The sequence below is a fragment of the Anas platyrhynchos genome, chromosome 1 (assembly GCF_047663525.1).
Source record: "Anas platyrhynchos isolate ZD024472 breed Pekin duck chromosome 1, IASCAAS_PekinDuck_T2T, whole genome shotgun sequence".
NCBI classification, from domain to species: Eukaryota; Metazoa; Chordata; class Aves; order Anseriformes; family Anatidae; genus Anas; species Anas platyrhynchos.
The window spans coordinates 197,980,200-198,006,636 of NC_092587.1; the positions used below are offsets into that span (position 1 = coordinate 197,980,200).

Genomic DNA, 26,437 nt, shown 5'->3' on the forward strand with positions numbered 1-26,437 from the left:
TATTTATTGTAATAATTGTAATATTGTATAAATTGGGCCAAGCCCCAATTTAAAATGTTGAAATTAAAAGAGTTGGATCCATACAAGTCCATGCATCTGGATGGGATTCATCCCAGAGTGCTTGGAGAGCTGGCTGACATCATTGCGGGACCTCTCTCAATTATTTTTCTATGGTCTTGGCAATCTGGAGAGGCCCCAGTAGAGTGGCAGCTGGCAAAAGTTGTACCAATTTTCAAGAAGGGCAAAAAGAAGACCCCGGTAATTACAGGCTTGTCAGTCTCAGGTCAGTGCCTGCTAAAATTAGGGAGAAGATTATCCTTGAAGTTATTGAAGAGCGCCTGGGGGACAGTGCAGTCATTTCTCCCAGCCAACATGGGTTCACGAGGGTTAGGACCTGTTTAACAAATTTCATTTCCTTTTTAACAATTTTGATTTCCATGGGCAGGCACGGCCCGCAGATGCCAGGCTGCCAAGCCCAACGTGCGGCCGCCAAGCAGGCGCCAGCTGCCAGAGGCTGCAGGAAGGCTCCAGAAGCAGCGGCAGCAGCCCGCGCAGGGGCAGCCACGACTGCAGGAGCCGCTCCTGGGCTGTGGGCTCAGGGGCAGACGCCTGCCCCTGCAGGGGATAAGGCAAACCCAGAGCCCAAAACCAACCCCAAGGGTACTGCATCCCCAACTTTCCTAGGCCCTGGAAGCAAATCCCCTAAAAGCGGAGCAGTGGCGGCGTGAGCAGAGCCCCTGAGGCAACCGCGACTGTCTGAAAGGCAGGCATCAAGAATGCGGACATGTCAGAGAAGAAGCAGCAAGATGCTGTTGATGGTGCCACTCAGGCCTCCCTGCCCACGCTGCTGGATGAGCTGCCCTATGTGAGAAACACTCCGTAGCCAATAACTTAGGCTCAGGCGAGGATCTCAGTGAAGTAGTAATTTATTTGCGATTGCAATGGCGGGCGCCCCACAAGCAGGAGAGCGTGCCTACTAGTTCCAAAACACAGTTTATATACCTTTTGATGACAGGACCCTCCCCTGTTTCCCCACTGAGTGAGTAATCCAGGTTCACAATCTATCTGATGCTTCACAAACAACGCATGGCCTTCGGTTGCCGGCCTGTTAAATTTCAAATTTCTTTTGACGTTTTTACTGCTTGAAGGGGTAATGTTTCTTCCCTTATCTGACTTGACTTAACACTGCAATTTTCACCTAATATTGTCCTAAGGAATCTGGTTGTCTGCATTTTACAAGGTCGCCTGCTAAGCTTTCTCATCACTGTAAGCATATCTCAGTACCACATTCCTTCCCTCTAAACAATGTAACTCTGCAAAAACAACATTTCTATTCCCACAATTCCCCCCTTTTCTTCTTCATAAACTGTTGATTTTTGCAAAACCTTTCTCTAAGGTGTAATTTGGTAGATTTCTTCTTCTTTGCTTTCTTTGCTTTCCATCTCCTCATTATCACCTTATCTGAGTAAGGTGGTGGCTCCATGGTCATTTGTTTCAGTAGTGCGGTTTCAGTTAACCACTGTACTAGTCCTCTTACACAGGGGATAATGCAGCAACCAATGGCTGTCAAAACTCCTACTACAACTGCAATCAAGGATGTAAATATGCCTACTTTTTCTGCCAATTCACTGGCAAGGGTGGTAAGCCTTTGAAGTGCTTTGAAGTGAGGCAGGATGCCATGGAGTATGAAATTCCCATTTTATTCCCAAGGCTTTTCCAAGTTTCCACTTGACCAAGGCCTCCTCTGAGAGGTACACAATTAATAGTTGATTCTTCCCTATCATCGTTTTTTAACCTTAGGCTTCCAAATAATTATTAATACAAAGAATAAGATGTACACTACTACTATAATAAACTCCTCTTGGGAGCACTTCAATTTGTTATAGGTCTGTCCTTTTTAGTTACCTGTGAAAATAAAGGGTTAGTTTACAACTGTAAGCTTTTATCCTGCTCAGAGTCTGTTACGAGATTTTTCTTTTTGATTTTAACTTTCAACAAGTCGTCTGTAGGAACAACTTCCCAGGCGCTAGGGTCGGTAGCTGCTTTCACTCGAGTATAGTGAGTCCAACCTTTTTCCGCAGCTCTTACAGCTGTTTCAGTGCTTAGCAGTACTTGGAATGGTCCTTCCCATTCAGGCCGAAGTTTTGATTCTTTCCAGGTGCGTATCAGGACCCTATCTCCTGCATGGAATGAATGTACTGGGAATTCCAAAGGCGGAGTTTGAGCCAACAGTCCACGAACCCTGAGAGATTCTAAGAAAGAAGATAATCCAGGCATATAATTTTTGAGGAAAATATCTTTAGTTTCAAAAACAGGTATCTCACCGTTTCTACCCAGGTACGGTAGTCCAAACAACATCTCATATGGTGAAACTCCTACATCTTTTCTAGAAGCAGTTTGAATTCTGAGAAGTGCTAAAGGTAAACACTTTGTCCAGGGAAACTTAGTCTCTAAAACCAGCTTTGACGGATGTTTCTTTAATGTCTGATTCATTCGCTCCACTTTCCCTGATGAGGAAGGATGCCATGGAGTATGAAATTCCCATTTTATTCCCAAGGCTCCCATGAATCCTTGTAAAACAGATGAAGGGAAATGACTTCCTTGATCTGAATCTGTATTTTCAACAATCCCATATCTAGGGATTATTTGTTCCAGGATTACCTTTATCACCACACTAGCTGTTGCTGATGCTGAAGGAAAAGCTTCTACCCATCCTGACAAATGGTCAATCAACACCAGCAAGTACTTAAATCTGCCTACTTTAGGTGATTCAGTAAAATCGATTTGGATGCTCTGAAAAGGTTGAAGCCCTGGCTCCCGTCCGCCCAGGGGTTGTTTCCGTAGAGCCTTCTTATTCACTCGTTGGCATGCTATGCAACTATTACACGCTTGTTTAGCTACAGCGTACATGCCTATACGTATATATTTTCTTAATACGGTGTCACACATTGCCTGGACTCCCCAGTGGCTTCCTTGGTGTAGAACGGCTAACATTTCTCTCATTATCTGTTTGTTTACCATTTCTCTCCCATCAGGGAGAGTCCACCGTCCTTCGGACTCCTTTGCTCCTAATTCCCTAAAGGCTTCTATTTCCTTTTTACTGAATATTTGCTTTTCAGGTGGAGGTTTTATTTCAGGTACAAGAAGCAGCTTTGCTTCTACCTCTCATTGCAAAGCTGCTTCTTTAGCCTTTTCATCTGCAATCCTGTTTCCCCATTTAACTAGGGAGTTTCCTTTTCGATGTCCTTTCACGTGCACCACAGCAACCTCCTCTGGTAGTAACAGACTTTCCAAAATCTGTCTAATTAATTCTTCATGAACCAATTCCTTTCCCTTCCTGTTTACTAAGCCCTTTTCTTCCCATATTTTTCCAAATGCATGTACCACCCCATATGCATATTGTGAGTCAGTATATATAGTTCCCTGTTTCCCTTTTAATTATTTTAATGCTTGATTTAATGCATATAATTCACAGGTTTGAGCTGACCAATTGCTAGGCCGTCTTCCCATTTCTTCGACATTCCCATCCGGTCCTTCAATGATGCAATAACCATTACATCTCTTTCCTTGTACCACCTTAGAAGACCCATCTGTAAACAATATTTCCCCTTCCTCTAAGGGCACCTCTTGCAAATCTAATCTTACCTTTGCCTGGTAATTTATTAAATGTAAGCAGTTATGTTCCGTATTTATTGGATCCTCAATTCCCTTTGACAAGAAGGAGGCAGGATTCAAAACAGACTCTGTAGTTATAGTTAAATCATCCTTTTCAATTAGTATAGCTTCATATTTTAGTATTCTGGAGTCTGTCAGCCACCTTCCTGCTTTCTGAGTGAGAATAGCCTTCACTTGGTGAGGGGTAGCAACAATCAGTTGTCCTCCAAAGGTGAATTTCCTGCTCTCTTCTACTAATAAGGCAGTTGCTGCTACTGCCTGAATGCGTTCTGGCCATCCCTGGGATACAGGGTCTAATAATTTAGACAAAGACGCTACAGGTTTCTTTTTATCTCCCATTCTTGGGTTAACACCCCCAAAGCAGCACCCTCACTTACAGTTATAAAAAGATAAAATGATTTCTTTAGGGCAGGAAGAGCTAAGACTGGTGCTGTAATAAGGTCTTTTTTTAAAAAAAAATTTCCATTACTTCTTCTTCCTCTTTAATCCAGTTCAGTATATTAGGTTCTTCCTCCAATAATTTGAGATATAATTTCTCTGATTTCTGTGCATATGCTTCTATCCACAGTCTGCAATATCCAGTTCAACCCCCAAATTTTCTCAACTCTTTCTTTGTTTTAGGGAGAGGAAGTCGCACAATTCCCTGAATCCCCTCAGGGTTTACTCTCCGTCTGCCCTCAGAGACTACATGTCCCAAATACTTAACCTCTTTTTCTACACACTGTAATTTATCTTCAGATACCCTTAGCCCGTGTTCTCCTAAAAAATTCAGGAGTTTATTGGTGGCTTCTTTTACCTCCGATCTTTCTTCCCCAGATATCAATAAATTATACACATACTGTAACAACATCACCCCTTCTGGAATCTGAAATGTTTCTAAAATCTTTTCCAATTCTTGCCCAAACAAATTGGGAGATTCAGTGAATCCCTGAGGCAAAGCAGTCCATCTATATTGCTGTTTATGACCTGTCTCTGGGTCTTCCCATTCAAGTGCAAAAATGTATCGACTTTCAGGATCTAGTGGGCATGCCCAAAAGGCATCCTTTAAATCTATAACATTGAACCATTTGTGCTCATAAGGGATTTTACTCATCAGGGTGTAAGGGTTAAGAACCACAGGGTGGTGCTTTCATGTTATCTTGTTAACTTTTCTCAGGTCTTGTACTAATCGGTACGAACCATCTGGCTTTCGTACTGGTCAAATTGGAATGTTATATGGTGACATACAAGGCTCCAAAAGACCATCTTTAACTAAAGTTTGCACTATAGGTTTCAGGCCCATTTTTCCTTCACAAGAGATAGGCTACTGTCATTGTCTAACTCTTCCGCTCCCTTCTTGAACAGTTATCTTTAAGGGAGTTATGTTAAGCCCTCCTCGATTTCCTGCCCTTACCCATACCGTGGGATTTATTTCTTTTTCATCATTTTCTGTTAATAATTTCATTGCGACTGTTCTTCCTTTTTCACAGGTCTTCAATCATAATCCTAATTTGACTATTAAATCTCTCCCTAATGTTATATATGGAGTGGTAATTCGTGTCGAGAAAATGGTTGATATTAATAAAGAAGGGGGAGATTTAGGAATGTGGCCATGGGGGTTGGAAAACCCCATGAGTGAGACAACATTAGACTCTTAACGATGAGGCCATCAGGAATATCAAAGAGTTTAGAGGGAACACAGGGTGATTCAGGAGACTCTGTGCAGTCTCCGGTTTCTTGTTCTCCAGCTGGTTCTCTTTTTCTCCAGCTGGTAAGGCATGGATGTTTCTGTGTGTTTGCTGTTGTTACATTCAAAGTTGTTTGACCAATGAAAAGTTGTTTTGAAAAGAACTGCTGTGGGGAGAAGGGGATAAGAGGGGAAACCGCCCTCAAGATAAAAAAGGCAGCACGATGAAGTTACATCAATAAAGAAGCAGGAAAAAGAAGTGAAGAGGAACAGGCTGGCAGAACGCAGACCAGGACGGTCTTTTGACACTTTGCTGTGCTGCAGGAGCGGGCTAGCTTGCAGCTTAACCTCCCTTGCCCCTGCTTTCAAGGGACTGGGAGGGTAAGGGGTGCATTGTCCCAGTGCATCCCAGCAACTCCTTGCACCTTCTGGCCGCTAGCAGCTCCTGGAAACTTCCCTCTCCGAGCTCTTGGCACCCCGATGGCTGCGTTGGCTTTCTGCCTGAGGAGCCCTGATGCCTTTGCTGGGAAGGGCATCCCTTCCTGGCCATGGTCTCAGCCAGGACTGTCTCTCCTGCAGAGGTTAGGCACAACGGATTTGGCCACATGGGACCGAAGAGGTGTCCTCGCACAGCCAGAGTCTGGAGGAGTCATCGTCTTTCCCAGGTGAGTGTGCTGCGTCTGCAGCCCATGGCTGGCGTCAAGGCCAGGGCACTGCAACTACTGAGTGTGGTGGCCTGGAATCACACTGCTGTCCTCTTCTTGCTTCCAGGATTGGGCTCTACATTCCATCTGGAAGAGCTGCAGGGGGTAATCCAGTTCAAAGTCCTGAGAAGCAGGCTGAAAGCTGCCAGGGCGTGCCGGGGGCCGCTGCAGGGCAGCTCACAGCAGCACTTCTAGCGGGGACACGGAGCAGAATGGCAGAAATGGCCCAAGTAACTTGGCCTTTCTTCTCGCTTCTCTTGCAGATGGAGAAGAAGCCGCAAGACATCAAGACACTGCCTCACTGTGGGGTGAGGCAGGCCGAGAGAATCCAGCTGCCAGCCCTGCCGCCTTTGCCAAGGCAGGCAGCAACTCAGGCAGCAGCACCCAAGCAAGTGCCTAAAGCAGAGACATCATCATCTGAAAAGGCCACTTGCAAGCTGCCCCCTCTGCAAGCAGCAGCCTCTGCAACTTCTGCCAGAGGAAGAGCAAAGGCATTGGGTACAGAGGCCCTCAGCCACCGAGAGCTTCTGCCACCTCTTCCATGCGTCTCTGCTGAGAGGGACAGGGCAGAGAGGGCAGAGAGGTGGGAACGTGTCCCACACAGCCCTGTGGCCCCTGCTGAGGATGTGGAGTACTCAGTACGGTCCTTCGTCTCCACAGTCATAAGAAATGCTGTAGCCAAGAGCAAGGCAAGGCTTTCTCCATCAGGCAGAGGTCCTAGGACCACAGGCCACAGAACACCACCTCTCCCCACAGCAGTGCCCTGGCATTTGAAGAAGAGCCGGCACCCTGCCCCACACAGCCCCACCGACTCTTTTACGGTGCTGCAGGACACAGCACTGTCTGTTGTGTCTGAAGCCATGTCAAAGGCGATGGCTAAAATGCGGCAACAAGGCCAATGACCGGCAGCAATGGGGGACCCAGTGACAGCAACAACATGGGCAACACATGGGGTGCCCAGTGACAGCAACAAGATCAGCCGGCGTCCAGACTGACATGGAGAGCAGGTGGACCGCTGCTCTGCCAGCGTTCGATTGTCGGGGAGGTGCAAGAAAACCAACTGCCAGCAGAGACCATGCACCAGCCAGCCCAGGCAGGGTTGAAAAGCAAGAGCAAGAGAGAGCCCAAAACATCAAACCCAGGCAGGGGAGCAGCAAGGAGGGGACAAGCCAGGGCCGAGGCAGGCAAGAAAGCGGTCCTGTGGGATGGGACCAAGAGGAAGAGATTGTCGTCATCAAGTCCGCGATCAACCCCAGGTTTGCCAGACTCTTCCAGGAACCACAGGCTTTTCCCCCGGAAGAAGGCAGCTCATCCAGCACCGTGGACAGGGAGGCCGCAGAAGAAGAAGCAGTAAACCCAACAAGCGCCTCTCTTGACTCATCAGAGTCCACGGACACTACACTGTCAGCTGCTTCCCTGGCAGAAGGTCCTGGGGAAGAGAGGCACGGCACGCCTCTCACAGCACCAGCACCAGCACCAGCACCAGCAGCAGCAGAGAGGACGCCAGCGAGTCCTCTATCAGCCCCTATTTGCGAAGATGAGGGGTACAGAGCGCCTCCCCAGACACCTGGAGGTCAAGACTCAAAGCCATCAGCATGTCCCTGCCCCAGTGAGCACAGCACTGCGGTGCTGGTTGAGAGCCAGGGACGTGCACGACATGCCTCCAGTGTCTCTGAGGAAGAGCTGGATGAAACAGCCGAGATTGTCGTTGCTGCAGTGCTACTCCATTCTGTAGCCATCATGCAGGGAGCCACGAGCAAGGATCCAACTGCTCCCTCGGCTGCATAGCCCAGGGTGCCTCCTCCCACCCCAGAGCCTGTTGACTGTACAGCAGTTGATGAAACCGGAGCAGTGGCTACTCCCTTGGCTACGGTTCCTGGGCACCAGGTAAGCCCAGCGCGTGTGGTGGTCTCCAGGCACCGAGGGCAGCCCGAGGCAGAAGCAGTGCGTGGGGTGTGCGTGCTGGGGAGCTGCCTGCTGCTCTCCATTCCCAAACGCCCCAGGCACAAGGGCTGACATCCCTTCCATCACCTACCTGTGCTCTTGCTCTCCCCATGCAGGTTGCTGCTGAGCAGGGAGGCCAAGCACAGTCCTCCTGCACCAGAGATACACCAGCAGACAAGCCAGCAACGTGCCAGAAACAAGAGCCGTCCCAGGGACTTTTGGATGGGCCTGTTCAGAGCAGCGAGCAGGAGCAAGGGCTAGGAAAACGCAGGGGGGATGGCTGGTCCTGGGCCACCCCTCCCCTTGGGTGCTGGTGCGGGGGGAAGGCAGGGGCTTGCCCATCACCCGCTCAGGCCCTAACCTACACCTCTCTGTCTCCCACAGGCATCCATGACCTCACACAAGCCCCGGCACACCAGCCACGGCCCGCCCACATCAGGAGACAGGCGCTTCAGGCTCTGCGCAGTGCTTTGTGCTGCAGCTTCATCGCAGAAGAGTGGGAGTAGCAGCGCCCAGCTGCCAGCACCAGGAGGGCGCTCGGAGCTGTACGCTGACATCACTGAAAGGAACAGGACAGTGCCCCAGGAATTCAGATGCCCCTCCACATCCTGCCCCCAGCCTCAGCTCATCTGCAGCTGCCTTCTGCTGGGAATAAAAGCTCAGGCAGAGTTTTGCTCCCAGTGCTCCTCTCTGTGTCGTTGATCTCAGGAGAAAGAGTGGTGCAGACCACGCCAACCTGCTTCCCGTAGCATTCAACACCGTGCAGCGCTGCATTCAGGAGACCCTGCTCTTTCTCTCCTACACCCTTGCAAAGAAGCAGGCTGTTGATTTCATCTTCAAGGACATCGGCCGTCTGGTCTCCCGCAAGAGCAGAGTCCAAATGCACTTTTCCTCCGACTTTGTTCACAACCTGAATAGCAACGGCCAGCTGTTGAAATGCCGCCTCACTGTAAGTTTCTCACTGCACCAGCACAGCCCAGGGCTCCTGGGAAATGCCCCAAGAGGCCGTTGGCGTGTTAGGAAACAGCTGGGGAAGAGGAAGGAGGCCCTGCAGGAAGGCAGGACCAAGAGCAGAGCTGTGGACATCCCCGGGAAGACTGTGGAGGAGCTCCCGCTCTGGTAGTCCTCTGCTGCAACAGCCTTCTTTCCACAGCCCCTTGTTCAGTGAGGCCTCTGGGCTCTCACTGGCACCCTTCTCCCTGAAGGGAGCAGGGAGTGTCACTCAGCTCTCCTCTCTGGAGCGGAATCTTGAACCTTTCCAGAGAATCACAGAATGGCTTGGGTTGCAATTGATGTTAAAGATCTTCTATTCCCTCCTGCCCCCTGCCATGGGCAGGGATGCCATTCACTAGAGCAAGTAGCCCAGTGCCTCATCCAAACAGGTCTTGAAGACCTCCAGGGATGGGGCATCCACGGCTTCTCTGGGCAAGCTGTTCCAGTGCCTCACCACCCTCTGTGTGAAGAAGTTTTGTGGCCACCAAGGAGCAGCTCTGACTAGCCTTCTCTTTTCCTCCTGACAGGGATGCCTCCTGCTATTAAGAGCCGGCTGCTCACACCCCAGAGTCGCTCTCCAGCCAGACTCCAGGGCAACAGGGGAGGCACAGCTGGGCCAGGCTGCTGGGGGAAAAGAGCCTTCTCCCAGGTGAGGCTGGGGGGCAGCTGGAGGAGGCAGCCCCTGGGCTCTTCCCCTTGAGTCAGCGAGCGGCTTTCCTTGGACAGGGGGACTTGGCCAGCTCCACAGGGGTCCCGACACATGTCCCACCCACTGCCCTTTCCTTGCTGGGCAGCCGTTTGCTGAGCAAAAGCTGTAGCAACAAATCCTCCTCTTGTGTGCTTGCAGAATGCTGACAGCATTCATTCAGGAGAGCTCCTCGAGGATGGGAGAAGAGGGTGTAATAAATGGCTCAGTCTTCAAAATAGGACTATAATCAAAGTTTACAATTTATTAAAGGAATAGAGGTAAGCAAACAGCGATGGGTGCGCTGGGAGTCTCTGCTCCACCAAGACACCCACCAGTTACATCAAGCAGCTGATTTGTATGCTCCTAGGCTGATACATATTCATTACTACTTCTAAATAAAACAGGGTTATTATAATTAGTTTCTGGAATCCCAACTGGAGCATGTGTATCAGTCTCCGGTGGTCCCTCTGGGGGTCTCTGGGGGGTCTCTCGTGCTGAAGGCTCATAGTCTTCCTCCCTCTTGTCCTTCTCCTTTGTCCAACTTGGCTGTATGTCAGAGACTTGTGCAACATCCCCTGCAAGCTTTGTCTTTTAGTTGTTCTTCAGCTCTCGCCATCTCCTTAATCTCCTGGCCAGATATCAGAGACTTGCATAGTGTCCCATGCAATAGTCATAATAGTTAGCAGTTATTCTGAAACCCCCCAGATATCAGAGACTTCAAGGAAGAGCCTACAAATGCATTGCCCTTCAAGCTCTCTATTGACACGAATTGCTAAACCATTCCTTTGCAAGATACGAGAATTATATACATTAACCACTCTGTTCTTCTTAGACTTGTGGTTATACAAGGGTATGTAAGACAGAAGGTCACATTCATCATACCATGCGGCCCTAGCATTGTTCCATACTGACACAAATCAGATGAACATATCTCACAAGGGGAAGGGCAAGCGCTGTGCTGCAGCCTGGCCCCAAACTCAAGCCCCTGCCTGCGAGGCTCACCAGAGAGCAGGACAAGTAGCCACTGCATCTGTGTGCCCATTGCCGGGCTGTTTCACGGGTTGCCTTTGTGGAGATTTGATGTTTCTCTCTAATCGTTGCATGCTCAGCACAAAGCATGTTTTTGCAGGCATTGCTCTCCTGCGCACACTGCCAGTGTACAGCCAGGGAAGCAGCTGCTGCAGCAGCTCAGAGCAGAAGGCCACGGTTGTTCACTCACCCAATGCAGCTGCAAAGGAGCCTCCATTTTTTCGGGGAACTCCAGGCCTCTGGGTACAGCAAGGGACAGGGTTCCCCTATCTCTGGTTCTCTCTCTCCCCTCTTTGCTGGGAGGCTCTGGATGAGGGCCTCTACTTCTCTGATTTGGCAGGTGGCTGCCACAGCTTGCACCACGGCTTCTCCTTGGGCCAGACCTCAGAAAAGAGACACTGGTCCTCGCAGAGAGCTGCCGCCTGCTGGAAAAGCAAGACCAGGTTGTTGAGCAAAAGCTATAGCAGCAAATCCTCGTCTTGTGTGCTTGCAAGATGCTGGCAATGCATCAGGTGAGCTCCACAAGGATGGCAGAACAGGGATAGGGTTGTTACAAGGGTAGTGCTTCTGAAGATTTGACGTTTCTCTAACCACTTCATGCCCTTCTCCCCTGCAGGAAATAGGCTGCCTGTGCCGCCAGCAAGACAAAAGAACTCTGAGAAGAACTTCAGAGAAGTTGTTCCTTGTCAATTTTGATTTGGCACTATCAAAAGTCATCTGGTAACCAGCCAGCCAGCCTTCATAACCGAAGACAGCTGAACCATGGATTGCAGGCCCAGCAAAGTCAAAGTCAACATCACAACCGAGGTTTAGGCATTCACGTTTATATGCTGACTTGATTTTACCACTCTTCTTTCCTGTATTTGGTGAGAAAGTTGTATCAAACGTCAACTTCAAGCCTTTGGCAATCTGATCTTCAATTGCAATTTCTGTTCCCAGAGTGTTATCTGTGTTCCGTTTTTCTGTGAAAGTCAGCCCATACTCAGCCCACTTGTATTTGGTCTCCAAGCTCCCATTAACTTTTCCAGTGTCGGTGTTCGAAGAACCAGATGTTGTGAACTCCACCCCACTTGCAGATTTTGTTTTCACATCCAGCTTCACCAACCCAAACCCATATCCTTTATTGAAGGTATCTCTGGCAGATTTGCCAAGGTCTGCGTACGACGGAGGAATTGCCATTGGGCTGGCTGGCGCGGGAGGGCGGCTTAGCTCTGCCACGAAGCTTCTCTCCAAGAGAAAAACCTGCCCTTTCTGAGCCTTGTTTTCCTTCGTGAAGGATGAGGGCTCCTGCAAAGCCCGCTGCCCTGGAAGTGTTCTTGCCCTTAGCTTCAGAGGCCGAGGGCTGGGGCCTTTCATGCTGCCTTTCTGAGAGAAAGCAGGCTGCAGGGAAACTGCCCTGAGCCTGGGGAAACCCTGAGGGGATGACTGCCCCACTGCAGTGGGGGGACAGCTCCCACATTAGCACTCCCCTCTAAAAATGCTCCCTGTTTCTGCTTCCCCTGTAGCAGAAGATGCAGGCGGAAATGCAGAGGCTGCAGAGGGGGTGTGCTTCCTCCATGGCACTCATGGACCTGAAGAACGCTCTGCAGCTGGTACCAGTGGAGATGAAGCATCAGCATGTCCTCATCCCTCTCCCTCCAGCGAAGAAGGCTGAGGCAGCTCCCCTCAGCAAATCAAGTGCCAGGTAAGTGTGGGCCAACTCCCACAAAGGCCAGGAAAAGCTGAGCTGCATCAGGCTGCCCGAGGGATCCAGCATGCGGGTTGCTCAGCTCTGGGCTTTGGCTCTCCATCCCCTGGCTGCTTCGGGGAGGCAATGACTGTGGAGAGGACCTTGCCTCCAGACGTTCCCCTGCAGACCCAAAGTCCTGAAGCTCCCCTGCAGCCGACAGTCACGTACCCACAGTGGAAGGGGGCTGTGCTCCCTGCTCCTGGGGCTGGGGGCAGGCAGAGCTGGGGACCTTCAGATCCTACCTGAGAGTTTTTTTCTCTGTTGATGCAGCTACCAATTAGTACGGAGTGTGCAGGCGGGGAAAGTGATGGAGAAGAGAAAGGAGGCCTGGAAAATCACTGGGCTGCGGCGCACTGCCTCTGTCTTGCTTCCGCGATTGCGCTCTACACACATTTCTTATTTCATTTCATTAAGATGTAATATTTATCTTTATTTCAATAATATTTATCTTTATTTCATTAAGATTTAATAAACAAACAAACGGCTGTTCTACAGTTTTCTTTCCACACCCGAATGGATCACTGTGCACGCTCCGCGGGGCCTGCTCGAGGTTTGTACGGGCCAGAAATGAGAGAGCTTCATTCTCGGTACCGGGTTGCTCAGCTCGCTGGTGGCCCTACAGGAAAGATGCTCCCTGAGTGCACAGAGAGAGAGAGAAAAGCTGCTCCCCGACAGGGCAGCTCCTGACCCTTCCTCTGACAGCCCTGGCGGCCATTTGGCAGTTCTGCCTGCCCCCCCGCGCCACAAGCTGGCTGAGGCCTTGGCCTGTCCGCAGCACGGCTGTCAGTGGTGTCGGGCGGCATCTAGAGCCAAGAGGCCTTTCCTTTTCTTTGTGCTGAAGGAAACTTTGTGCTGTCTGGAGAGGCAGTGCCTCTTTGCTCCAAGTCTTGCAGGGTTGCCTCTCACTTTGAGGGCCCTGTTTTTCGTCAGCATTTGTGAGGGGCTTCTGCATGCGCCCCGCTCACTTGTTGCGGCCAGGGCTTCCCCCCAGGATGTCTGGGCAGGCCCATGCCGCTGGGCAGGCTCTGGGTGGGCCTCGTTCCCTGCAGGGGCAGGCGTCTGCCCCTGAGCCCAGAGCCCAGGAGCGGCTCCTGCACTCGCGGCTGCCCCTGCGCGGGCTGCTGCCGCTGCTTCTGGAACCTTCCTGCAGCCTCTGGCAGCTGGCGCCTGCGTGGCGGCCGCACGTTGGGCTTGGCAGCCTGGCATCTGCAGGCCGTGCCAGCCTGCAGCATGGCATTGGCGGCCTTGTTGCCGTCCCCAGGGCACGGCTGAAAGGGGATTTGGGGCATTTGCTTTCCAGGGGCTGGGCACGTTGGGGATGCAATACCCCACCACGTGCACAGGCAGTTCGCACTGAACAAGGTGGGCTTTGCAGCCTCGTCCTGCCCTCGTAGCCTGCTCCCTCCTGCAGCTGCCACCCCACAGCCCGCCTCCTCAAGCAGAAGAAATGCCCCAGCGGTAGCCTGCAAAGTGCAGGTGTGCCAGGGGCCCCTTGCTGCTCTGGCAATATGCACAACAGAAGAGCCCAGCTCCAGCAGAAGGACGGGATGCGTACTGCCTGGCGCTTGTGCGTTGCCTGTGGCCCGAGTGGGCAAGCCAGCATGTAGCCAGAGCCGGTTCTCAAGGCTTTCCCTATTAGTTGGGAACCCCGTGGAGGGTTTTTCCTGAGCTGAGGGTGTTGGCTGTGCTCTTCCTAGCCCAGCTCTTCTGTAGGGGGCAAAAAGGAGGGAGCTGGGAAGCTCCCAGACACTGAGGCCATCTCCAGGGCTCTCTGCAGTGACGCCATCTGGCACCTTCCCATGAGCAGTGGCCAAAGCACAAGGGCCCATCTTCTTTGTTGGGGAAGCCCCGCGCTGCATTTCCAGTGCCAGAAATGCTTAAATACTGTTCCTCCTTTCTTGCTTTTCAGCGTGTCTTAGTACCTGGGCTGGGTGCCTCCTTCCTTATTAAAGTGGGGCTGCTCTTGTTTTTTGCTTTGAGCTCCTCCAGGTAAAGAAGCCCACTTTTCAGCTCTCGGAGAACTTTGCCTGTCTTCCCGGAGTCCCACATAAGAAAGAAAGAGACTTTTCCTGTTTCTTTCTCAGGTGAATTTGGCCGCATCGGCAGGAAAAGTGTCCTGACACATGTCCTACTGACTGTCTTTTCCTTGCCGGGCAGCTGCTTGGTGAGCACCGGCTGTTGCAGCACTTCCTCCCCTTGTGTGCTTGCAGGCTGCTGACAGCACGTCAGGAGAGCTTGCAGGCTGCTGACAGCACGTCAGGTTCTTGCAGTGGAAAATTCCACTAACCTTGCATTTTCAAAAGGGATTGTGCGGGCATGGCAGTAGCATACCAGGTGAAGTATTTTAAGCAGATAAGGGGAATGTCCCACAGTCGCAAAATGAGGAGGATAGCTAAGAAAAGCAGGAGAATCAGGGCAAAAATCAGTAACAAACAAATAAATAAATAAATAAATCACGGGCATTCTGGTCACGAGAGATGAAGAAAAAAATAATTAAAAAAAAAAAAAAGGAAAAGGGGAAAATAAAGGTTGGTCAAATAAAATTGTACATATATGGCGTAGTAGTAAGCATCGCGTGGTTTGTGAACCTGATTCTCCCCCTGTACTCAGCTCTGGTGAGGTCGCGCCATGAATACCCTGTTCAGTTTTGGGGCCCTCACTGCAGGAAGGACGTGGAGGTCCTGGAGCATGTCCAAGGAAGGGGAAAGGAGCAGCCGAAGGGCCCAGGGAGCAAGTCGTGTGAGGAGTGCTGAGGGAGCTGGGGTTATGTAGCCTAGAGGAAAGGAGGCTTGGGGGAGACCTTATCACTGTGTACAAGGACCTCAGAGAAGGTTGTAGTGCGGTGGGGGTCAGTCCCATCTCCCAAGCAACAGGCGGTAGGAGAAGAGGAAAAAGTGGGGCCGCGGGAGGTTTAGGTGGATTTAGGTTTAGGCAAAAAGTCTTCAACAAAAGGGTTGTGAAGCATTGGAACAGGCTGCCCAGGGAAGTAGTTGAGTCACCATCCCTGGAGGCATTCGAAAGCCGTGTAGATCTGGTGCCGAGGGACACGGTTCAGTGGTAGATTCTATGATTCTGTACTTCTCTGACTGTGAGAGGCCCCGGGTTGGCATGGCCTGCACCGCTCTTTCTCCTGAGATCAATGGCACAGAGAGGAGCACTGGGGGCAAAAGTCTGCCTGAGCTTTTATTCAGAGCAGAAAGCAGCCGCAGCTGAGCTGAGGCTGGGGGCAGGATGTGGTGGGGCATCTGAATTCCTGGGGCGCTGTCCTGTGCCTCGCAGTGATGCTTCCGTGGGTGCTGCAAAGCTTCCTGAGGGCCAGCTGCCAGCTCCGAGCATCCTCCTGGGACTGGCACAGCCGGGCGCGGCTACTCTCGCTGTCCTGCGATGCAGCTGCAGCGGAAAGCCCTGCGCAGCGCGCGAAGTGCCCTCCTGATGCGGGAGGGCCGTGGCTGGCGCGCCGGGGCTTGTGCGAGGTCAAGGGTGCCTGTGGGGGACACAGAGGTGTAGGTTAGGGCCTGAGCGGGTGCTGGGCGAGCCTGTCCCCCCCTCCAAGGCCTTTCCCCGGGGAGGGGTGGCCCAGGACCAGCCAGCCCCCCTGCGCGTGGTGCTGCCAACCTTGTGCTTGGTGCTGCTCGCTGCGCTGAACAGGCCCGGCCAACAGATCCTGGGACGGCGCTTGTGTCTGGGATGTTGCTGGCTCATCCGCTGGCGTATCTTTGGTGCAGGAGGAGGACTGCGCTTGGCCTCCCTGCTCGATGGCCACCTGCATGGGGAGAGGAACAGCACGGGCAGCTGAGGAAAGGGATGTCAGCCCTTGTGCCTGGGGCATGTGGAAATGCAGAGCAGCAAGCAGCTCCCGGCACGCACACCCAATGCACTGCTTCTGCCTGGGGCCGCCCTGGATGCCTGGTGCCCACCACGTGTGCTGTGCTTACCTGGTGCCCAGGAACCAAGGGAGTGGCTGCTGCTCCTGCTTCGTCAGCTGCTGCTGGGCGGAGATCTGTGATGGCCTCCCGGAGAGGCTCTGCAGCCAAAGGAGAAGCCCCTTCTCCACCTTCTTCTTGTGGCATTGCTGCTGCAGCGAGAGGGGCTTCATTGGCCTCCCCCACAGGGCCTCTGGCCAAGGCAGAGGCCGAGGATGTACATTCTGCAGGCTCTGGTGTGGGAGGAGGCACCCTGGGCACTGTGACCCAGGGAGCACTTGCTGCCTTGCTTGGGGCTCCCGCTCCCTGGATGATGGCTACAGAGTGGAGTAGGACTGCAGCCACGATGGTGTCAACTCTTTCATCCAGCTCTTCATCAGAGACACTGCAGGCATGTCGGGCACGTCCCTGGCTCTCCACCATCACGGCAGCGCTGTGCTCGCTGGGGCTTGGAGAGGCCGATGGTTTTGACTGTGGAGCCCCACGTGTCAGGGGAGGCGTCCTGTGTCCCTCATCTTCCAGAGCAGGGGCTGCTGGAGGACTTGCTGGCCTGCTCTGTGCCGGTGTTGTTGTGGTGAGAGGCGTGCTGTGCCTCTCTTCCCCAGGAATTTCTTCCTGGGGAGCAGCTGATGGGACAGTGTCCGTGGTTTGCAGCGAGCCAGGAGAGGCGCTTGCTGGGTGTTCTGCTTCTTGTGCTGCCTCCCTTTCCACACTGCTGGCTGCGCTGCCCTCTTCCTGCGGAACGTCCTGTGCGTCTGTGAAGAGGCTGGCGAACCTGGGGTTGATCCAGGAGTTGATGATGACGATCTCCTCCTCTTCATCCCATCCCCCAGGACTGCTCTCTTTCTTGCCCCGGCCTTGGCTTGTCCCCTCGTTTCCTGTCCCCTGCCTGGGTTTGACGTGTTTCTCTCTCTGTTGTTTTTTCTTCTTACCCTGGCCTGGGCTAGCTGCTGCAGGGTCTCTGCTGGAAGCCCTTGCTCCTGCGCATACCCGGGAATCAGGCCCTGGCAGAGCAGTGGTCCGCCTCCTCTCCAGGTCTGTCTGGACCCCGGCTGATCTCGTTGCTCTCCCTGTGCTCCCCGTGCGTGCCAAGTCCCCCAGTGCTCCAGCCAAGGCAGATGCTGAGGATGTAGAGTCTGCAGGCTCTGCTGTGGGAGGAGGCACGCTGGGTCCTGTGGCCGAGGGAGCACTTGCTGCCTTGCTCACGGCTCCCTGGCTCATGGCTTCAGCACGGCGTATGACTGTGGAAACGATGGTCTTGACTCGTTCATCCAGCTCGTCATCACAGGCACTGGAGGCATGTCGGGCACGTCCCTGGCTCTCAACCATCACCGCAGTGCTGTGCTCACTGGGGCTTGGAGAGGCCGATGGTTTTGACTGTGGAGCCCCACGTGTCAGGGGAGGCGTCCTGTGTCCCTCATCTTCCAGAGCAGGGGCTGCTGGAGGACTTGCTGGCCTGCTCTGTGCTGCTGTTGTTGTGGTGAGAGGCGTGCTGTGCCTCTCTTCCCCAGGAATTTCTTCCTGGGGAGCAGCTGATGGGACAGTGTCCGTGGTTTGCAGCGAGCCAGGAGAGGCGCTTGCTGGGTGTTCTGCTTCTTGTGCTGCCTCCCTGTCCACACTGCTGGCTGCGCTGCCCTCTTCCTGGGGAACGTCCTGTGCGTCTGTGAAGAGGCTGGCGAACCTGGGGTTGATCCAGGAGTTGATGATGACGACCTCCTCTTCATCGCATCCCCCAGGACTGCTCTCTTTCTTGCCCCGGCCTTGGCTTGTCCCCTCGTTGCCTGTCCCCTGCCTGGGTTTGATGTGTTTCTCTCTCTGTTGTTTTTTCTTCTTACCCTGGCCTGGGCTAGCTGCTGCAGGGTCTCTGCTGGAAGCCCTTGCTCCTGCGCATACCCGGGAATCAGGCCCTGGCAGAGAAGTCGTCCACGTCCTCTCCAGGTCTGTCTGGACCCCGGCTGAACTTGTTGCTCTCAATTTGCACCCCGTTTGTGCCAGGTCCCCAAGTGCTGCTGATCGTTGGCCGTGTTCCCAGCTTTTTTGCGTCTTCTGCAGCACTTCAGACACGCGGGAGTGTGCTGTGTCCTGCAGTGCCGTGCAAGAGTCTGCAGGGCTGTGTGGGGCAGGGTGCCAGCTCTTCTTTAAATTCTGGGGCCCAGTTGCGGGCTGAGGTGGTGTTCTGTGTCCTTTGCTCGTGGGAGGTCTGCCCACGGGAGGAAGCCTTGCCTCCCTCATGGCTCCCTGGTTCCAGGCAAGGCCATTTCTTATTGCAGTGGAGACAAAGGCCTTTATTCGGTCTTCCATTTCTTCGTCAGGGGATGCAAGGCTGCTTTTGGACGAGTGCCGACTCTTCCAGTTTTGGGCCGCTGCTGTGGTGAGAGGTGGTGTTCTGGGGCCTTTGGTCCTGGGAACTCTGCTTGAGGGAGAAAGCCTTGCCTTGCTGCTGGCTCCCTCGTTGCAGGCTACAGCGTTTGTTATGACGGTGGACACAAAGGACCGTATTGCATTGCCCATGTCCTCGTCAGGGGCCACAGGGCTGTGTGGGCCACGTTCCCGCCTCTCTGCCCTCACTGCTCTGTCCCTGTTGCCAGAGATGCAGGGAAGAGGTGGCAAAAGCTCTTGCTGGCTGCGGGCCTCTGTTCCCAATGACTTTGCCCTTCCTCCCCCTGAAGAAGCAGAGGCTGCTGCTTGCAGAGGGGGCAGCTTGCAAGTGGCCTTTTCAGATGATGATGTCTCTGCTTTAGGCACTTGCTTGGGTGCTGCTGCCTGAGTCGCTGCCTGCCTTGGCAAAGGCGGCAGGGCTGGCAGCTGGATTCTCTCGGCCTGCCTCACCCCACGGTGAGGCAGTGTCTTGATGTCTTGCGGCTTCTTCTCCATCTGCAAGAGAAGCGAGAAGAAAGGCCAAGTTACTTGGGCCATTTCTGCCATTCTGCTCCGTGTCCCCACTAGAAGTGCTGCTGTGAGCTGCCCTGCAGCGGCCCCCGGCACGCCCTGGCAGCTGCCCACGCAGAGCGGGGCTCAGCCTGCCAGGGTAATGCCCTGCCTGTCTCCTCCTGCGAGTGCTGCCTGCTCATCGCAGGCTGCCAGGGCTGCCAAAGATGTTCGACCGAACCGTCCTGGGGCTCCCGACTCCGTGTGGCAGCTGCCAGTGTGACGCACGCTCTCTGGGCACGACCGCACCGGCAGCCTGTCCGCATGGAGGGACGGTGGAGGCAGCTCCTGGCTGCGCACAGCCAGGTTGAATTAGGCCACGCTGCTCTTTGTGCCTGTGGGCACAGAACTGCCAGGGCCACATGGGCTTTGGCTGTCCTGGGGGTGGGCTCTTCATGGAGAAACCCCAGGTTTGGGAACAACTGTGTCCAGGCCGGAGGGGCTCAGGGCCAGCTGGCCGGCTCGCTCCAGCACCGTTCTCCTCATCCTGGTGCTCTCGGTGCCATCCCGTCACACTGCTGTCCCTGTCTCGCTCCCTGAGCCTCACCTGGCGCCGCTCCTGCACGCTCCGCTGCCCTTCAGCGGGCTGGGAGTCATCCTTATTCTGCTGCTCCATGCTATGCTCCAGGTCCTCTGACCAAGAACTCCAACAGGCACCCAGGGGAGCTGCTGCCTCCTGACAGAGCTGCTCTCCTGAGAGTGAGTGGGCAGCCCGGGGCTCGGGCTTTATAAGGGACACCGTTGCCGTGGGTACCCCTCCGTGTCACAATGGCCTTTGGGTACGCATCACAATGCCCCGGTGGTTGCCATGGGGCCCTCAAGCCCATATTCTGGCAGACACCCCAGGGACACCGTCTCACACACCCACAGCAGGATCTGCATTGGCAGGTACCTCTGGCTCCTTCCAGCCAGTGCCCCCGGCTCAGCCCCAGCTCAGTCTTTCTCAGGGCAGTTAGCTTAGCTCCCTAACTGCTCCCAGGTAACTGCGCGTTACCTGCTCTGCCAGGAGATGCTCTGCTCGGTCGTCCGCGTAAGCTTCCTGGCTCTTTTGCCTGACTGCCCACACATCAGCAGAGACTGCACTCGAGCTTGGACGCCCATCAGGCCACCCTGGCAGTGCAGCTGGAGCAGGAGCAGGAGCAGGAGCAGGAGCAGGAGCAGGAGCAGGGATTCCTCCCGTGTCCGGGCAGCCAGAGGCCTGTGGCTCTAGGCACTGTGAAGTGCTCCCAGAGAAGGTGGGCTCCAGGGAGCCGGTGGAGCTGGCAGAGAGGTGGCTTGAGGCAGGCTCTGGCAGGGCTGTGAGAGGAAAGCCCTGGGCAGCCGCAGGACGAGTTCCTGCTCCTTGCTTTAAGAGCAAGCTGTGGAGGAGCTTTCAGCAGCAGAGCCACAGCTGTGCCACGCTGCTGTTTAGTCTGCAGCTTCTCTGGCTGCTGAAGCAGGTCCTATGCTTCAGAGTTGTGCCTGAAACAGTGTTGGTAACACAACGGTGTCTTTGCTGGAACAGGTTGCCCAGAGAGGCTGTGGCGTCTCCATCCTTGGAGATCTTCAGAAGCACAATCCTCGGAATTGTGCGTAAAGCTCGTCCTTTGGGGAGAAAGAGAAGGAATTGGAAAAACAACCCCAAAACTAGGGAAAAGGATAAAAAAGCACAGGTTAGATATTGTCCAATTGTCTGGCCTGAAAAGCCATTAAAAGGAACTTTGCTCCTTTGGCCACAACGCAGGTCCGATGAAAATTCCCGCTTCAAGTTTACAGGTAAACAATAAGACTCCTTTTCCGCAGGAGGAATCAAGTTATGCTCCCTCTAACCCTAACATTGCAGCCGAGGCAGCAGGAGCTGCACCAGCAAGGAAGTATATGTGTAAGTGTACGTGCTTGAGACAAAGTATTGGATCTGCTTGAGACAAAGTATTGCTGTGAAGGGAGTGACTCCTCACTCTAGAGTAACACTTGTAACAGTAACAGTAGAAGTTGTTGTACAGCAGATACAACATGAGAATCCTGTAAGGGGATGGCCTGTCCCGAATGGCAAGGGGTAGTACTGGCTCTGCGGCAATAAATGCAGGAAGGTGTTGCCCCTTGGCTGGAAGGCAGCTTGCACCCTGGGGGCAATAATTCCACATGTACCTATTACTGAAGACCCACAACGCCAAAGCCCCCTTGAGACCGCACGCAGAATTACGAGGACTCCACATAATCCTCTAGGAAACCGAACCAGGGAATTTCACTCACTGGAGAACTAGAAAATAACACTCTGCACGCAGTCCAGGCACTACGAGAGGAGCTAAGAAGCTTCTCAGAAACAGTACTTGTGTTGGGTCTGTCTGAGCTGGAGTCACCTTTTCCCTGCAGCAGCCCACACAGTGCTGTGCTCTGCACTCGTAGCTGGAGCAGCACTGATATCGCTCAAGTGTTGTGTCTGTTGCTGCGCAGTGCTGGCACGGCATCAGGACTCCTTCCAAGCCCCCAAGAGCCAGCAGGCTGGGGGTGGGCAAGTGATGGGGAGGGGGCATTGCCAGGGCAGCTGACCTAAACCAACCAAAGGGATATTCCATAACACCTGATGTCACACTCAGCAATAAAAAGGGGGGCTCTCCTGGGGGAGGGGGCTGTTCCTCCTGAACAACCACTACGCGCTTTGAGGCCCTGCTTCCCAGGACGTGGCCGAACATCGCTCGTTGATGGGAAGCAGAGAATATTTTTTTTCCCTCTCTCTGTGCTTCCGCACTGACTTATTGTTTCTCTTGTTTCTTTTTTTCCTCCCCATTCCCTTTCCCTTTAATTAAACCTTTCTCATCTCAAACCTCGAGTTCTCTGTGTTGTATTTTCTCCCCCTTCCTCTTTGAGGAGAGGGGGAGTGAGAGAGCGGTTGTGGTGGAGCTCGGCTGCCCACCTGAGTCAAACCACAACAGGCCAACAGGGCTGCTGGTATTGGCTGTGTTCCCTGTTCGCTGCAAAGTGCCTGTGCACGTGGTGGGAGATTGCATCCCCAGCTTTCTCAGGCCCTGGAAGCAAATCCCCCAAAAGCGGAGCAGTGGCATCACGAGCAGAGCCCCGGAGGCAACCGCGGCTGTCTGAAAGGCAAGCATCAAGAATGCGGACATGTCAGAGGAGGAGCAGCAAGATGCTGTTGATTGCGCCACTCAGGCCTTGGCGAAGCACATCGAGAAGGGCATTGCTGCGCACATCGGGAAGGAATTTGACAAGAAATAGAATCCCACTTGGCACTGCAACACAGGAGGGAACTGCGGCAGCTACGTGACTCCTGAGAGCACGCACTTCACCTACTTCTAGCTCAGCCAAGTTGCTATTCTTTTTGAGTCTGATTAGAACCACGGACTCCCACTGACACTTGCATCTGGTTACAGGACTTTGCTGGCTCCCATGGCTGGTTACTTCAGCCTTCCTGAGGAAACAAACCTTGATCTTCAAGGGCAATGGCAGGGATTATGCTATAGCAGAAGGTGTTACATTGTGGAAATAAAAAGGAAAAATACCAACAAAATGTATTCATTGTTTTTTTTTTGTTTTGTTTGTATTTATTGTAATAATTGTAATATTGTATAAATTGGGCCAAGCCCCAATTTAAAATGTTGAAATTAAAAGATTTGGATCCATACAAGTCCATGCATCTGGATGGGATTCATCCCAGAGTGCTTGGAGAGCTGGCTGACATCATTGCGGGACCTCTCTCAATTATTTTTCTATGGTCTTGGCAATCTGGAGAGGCCCCAGTAGAGTGGCAGCTGGCAAAAGTTGTACCAATTTTCAAGAAGGGCAAAAAGAAGACCCCGGTAATTACAGGCTTGTCAGTCTCAGGTCAGTGCCTGCTAAAATTAGGGAGAAGATTATCCTTGAAGTTATTGAAGAGCGCCTGGGGGACAGTGCAGTCATTTCTCCCAGCCAACATGGGTTCACGAGGGTTAGGACCTGTTTAACAAATTTCATTTCCTTTTTAACAATTTTGATTTCCATGGGCAGGCACGGCCCGCAGATGCCAGGCTGCCAAGCCCAACGTGCGGCCGCCAAGCAGGCGCCAGCTGCCAGAGGCTGCAGGAAGGCTCCAGAAGCAGCGGCAGCAGCCCGCGCAGGGGCAGCCGCGAGTGCAGGAGCCGCTCCTGGGCTCTGGGCTCAGGGGCAGACGCCTGCCCCTGCAGGGGATAAGGCAAACCCAGAGCCCAAAACCAACCCCAAGGGTACTGCATCCCCAACTTTCCTAGGCCCTGGAAGCAAATCCCCTAAAAGCGGAGCAGTGGCGGCGTGAGCAGAGCCCCTGAGGCAACCGCGACTGTCTGAAAGGCAGGCATCAAGAATGCGGACATGTCAGAGAAGAAGCAGCAAGATGCTGTTGATGGTGCCACTCAGGCCTCCCTGCCCACGCTGCTGGATCAGCTGCCCTATGTGAGAAACACTCCGTAGCCAATAACTTAGGCTCAGGCGAGGATCTCAGTGAAGTAGTAATTTATTTGCGATTGCAATGGCGGGCGCCCCACAAGCAGGAGAGCGTGCCTACTAGTTCCAAAACACAGTTTATATACCTTTTGATGACAGGACCCTCCCCTGTTTCCCCACTGAGTGAGTAATCCAGGTTCACAATCTATCTGATGCTTCACAAACAACGCATGGCCTTCGGTTGCCGGCCTGTTAAATTTCAAATTTCTTTTGACGTTTTTACTGCTTGAAGGGGTAATGTTTCTTCCCTTATCTGACTTGACTTAACACTGCAATTTTCACCTAATACTGTCCTAAGGAATCTGGTTGTCTGCATTTTACAAGGTCGCCTGCTAAGCTTTCTCATCACTGTAAGCATATCTCAGTACCACATTCCTTCCCTCTAAACAATGTAACTCTGCAAAAACAACATTTCTATTCCCACAATTCCCCCCTTTTCTTCTTCATAAACTGTTGATTTTTGCAAAACCTTTCTCTAAGGTGTAATTTGGTAGATTTCTTCTTCTTTGCTTTCTTTGCTTTCCATCTCCTCATTATCACCTTATCTGAGTAAGGTGGTGGCTCCATGGTCATTTGTTTCAGTAGTGCGGTTTCAGTTAACCACTGTACTAGTCCTCTTACACAGGGGATAATGCAGCAACCAATGGCTGTCAAAACTCCTACTACAACTGCAATCAAGGATGTAAATATGCCTACTTTTTCTGCCAATTCACTGGCAAGGGTGGTAAGCCTTTGAAGTGCTTTGAAGTGAGGCAGGATGCCATGGAGTATGAAATTCCCATTTTATTCCCAAGGCTTTTCCAAGTTTCCACTTGACCAAGGCCTCCTCTGAGAGGTACACAATTAATAGTTGATTCTTCCCTATCATCGTTTTTTAACCTTAGGCTTCCAAATAATTATTAATACAAAGAATAAGATGTACACTACTACTATAATAAACTCCTCTTGGGAGCACTTCAATTTGTTATAGGTCTGTCCTTTTTAGTTACCTGTGAAAATAAAGGGTTAGTTTACAACTGTAAGCTTTTATCCTGCTCAGAGTCTGTTACGAGATTTTTCTTTTTGATTTTAACTTTCAACAAGTCGTCTGTAGGAACAACTTCCCAGGCGCTAGGGTCGGTAGCTGCTTTCACTCGAGTATAGTGAGTCCAACCTTTTTCCGCAGCTCTTACAGCTGTTTCAGTGCTTAGCAGTACTTGGAATGGTCCTTCCCATTCAGGCCGAAGTTTTGATTCTTTCCAGGTGCGTATCAGGACCCTATCTCCTGCATGGAATGAATGTACTGGGAATTCCAAAGGCGGAGTTTGAGCCAACAGTCCACGAACCCTGAGAGATTCTAAGGAAGAAGATAATCCAGGCATATAATTTTTGAGGAAAATATCTTTAGTTTCAAAAATAGGTATCTCACCGTTTCTACCCAGGTACGGTAGTCCAAACAACATCTCATATGGTGAAACTCCTACATCTTTTCTAGAAGCAGTTCGAATTCTGAGAAGTGCTAAAGGTAAACACTTTGTCCAGGGAAACTTAGTCTCTAAAACCAGCTTTGACGGATGTTTCTTTAATGTCTGATTCATTCGCTCCACTTTCCCTGATGAGGAAGGATGCCATGGAGTATGAAATTCCCATTTTATTCCCAAGGCTCCCATGAATCCTTGTAAAACAGATGAAGGGAAATGACTTCCTTGATCTGAATCTGTATTTTCAACAATCCCATATCTAGGGATTATTTGTTCCAGGATTACCTTTATCACCACACTAGCTGTTGCTGATGCTGAAGGAAAAGCTTCTACCAATCCTGACAAATGGTCAATCAACACCAGCAAGTACTTAAATCTGCCTACTTTAGGTGATTCAGTAAAATCGATTTGGATGCTCTGAAAAGGTTGAAGCCCTGGCTCCCGTCCGCCCAGGGGTTGTTTCCGTAGAGCCTTCTTATTCACTCGTTGGCATGTTATGCAACTATTACACGCTTGTTTAGCTACAGCGTACATGCCTATACGTATATATTTTCTTAATACGGTGTCACACATTGCCTGGACTCCCCAGTGGCTTCCTTGGTGTAGAACGGCTAACATTTCTCTCATTATCTGTTTGTTTACCATTTCTCTCCCATCAGGGAGAGTCCACCGTCCTTCGGACTCCTTTGCTCCTAATTCCCTAAAGGCTTCTATTTCCTTTTTACTGAATATTTGCTTTTCAGGTGGAGGTTTTATTTCAGGTACAAGAAGCAGCTTTGCTTCTACCTCTCATTGCAAAGCTGCTTCTTTAGCCTTTTCATCTGCAATCCTGTTTCCCCATTTAACTAGGGAGTTTCCTTTTCGATGTCCTTTCACGTGCACCACAGCAACCTCCTCTGGTAGTAACAGACTTTCCAAAATCTGTCTAATTAATTCTTCATGAACCAATTCCTTTCCCTTCCTGTTTACTAAGTCCTTTTCTTCCCATATTTTTCCAAATGCATGTACCACCCCATATGCATATTGTGAGTCAGTATATATAGTTCCCTGTTTCCCTTTTAATTATTTTAATGCTTGATTTAATGCATATAATTCACAGGTTTGAGCTGACCAATTGCTAGGCCGTCTTCCCATTTCTTCGACATTCCCATCCGGTCCTTCAATGATGCAATAACCATTACATCTCTTTCCTTGTACCACCTTAGAAGACCCATCTGTAAACAATATTTCCCCTTCCTCTAAGGGC

The 26,437-nt window shown here is 52.0% G+C and overlaps 2 protein-coding genes across 2 annotated transcripts; both read right to left on the minus strand.

The window, feature by feature from the left end:
- Positions 1 to 10,566: 10,566 nt before the first annotated feature.
- On the minus strand, positions 10,567 to 11,893 carry LOC140001365 (non-selective voltage-gated ion channel VDAC2-like). The gene has a single exon (XM_072032800.1). The coding sequence runs from the start codon at positions 11,876 to 11,878 to the stop codon at positions 11,084 to 11,086; it is 795 nt and encodes a 264-aa protein (XP_071888901.1). The 5' UTR covers positions 11,879 to 11,893; the 3' UTR covers positions 10,567 to 11,083.
- A 3,543-nt stretch (positions 11,894 to 15,436) lies between these two features.
- On the minus strand, positions 15,437 to 20,650 carry LOC140001366 (uncharacterized). Its single transcript, XM_072032801.1, has 4 exons — positions 19,827 to 20,650; positions 16,364 to 19,225; positions 16,044 to 16,191; positions 15,437 to 15,912 (listed from the first exon to the last, which is right to left on the minus strand). The coding sequence occupies exons 1-4, from the start codon at positions 19,893 to 19,895 to the stop codon at positions 15,794 to 15,796; spliced, it is 3,198 nt and encodes a 1,065-aa protein (XP_071888902.1). The 5' UTR covers positions 19,896 to 20,650; the 3' UTR covers positions 15,437 to 15,793.
- Positions 20,651 to 26,437: the final 5,787 nt, after the last annotated feature.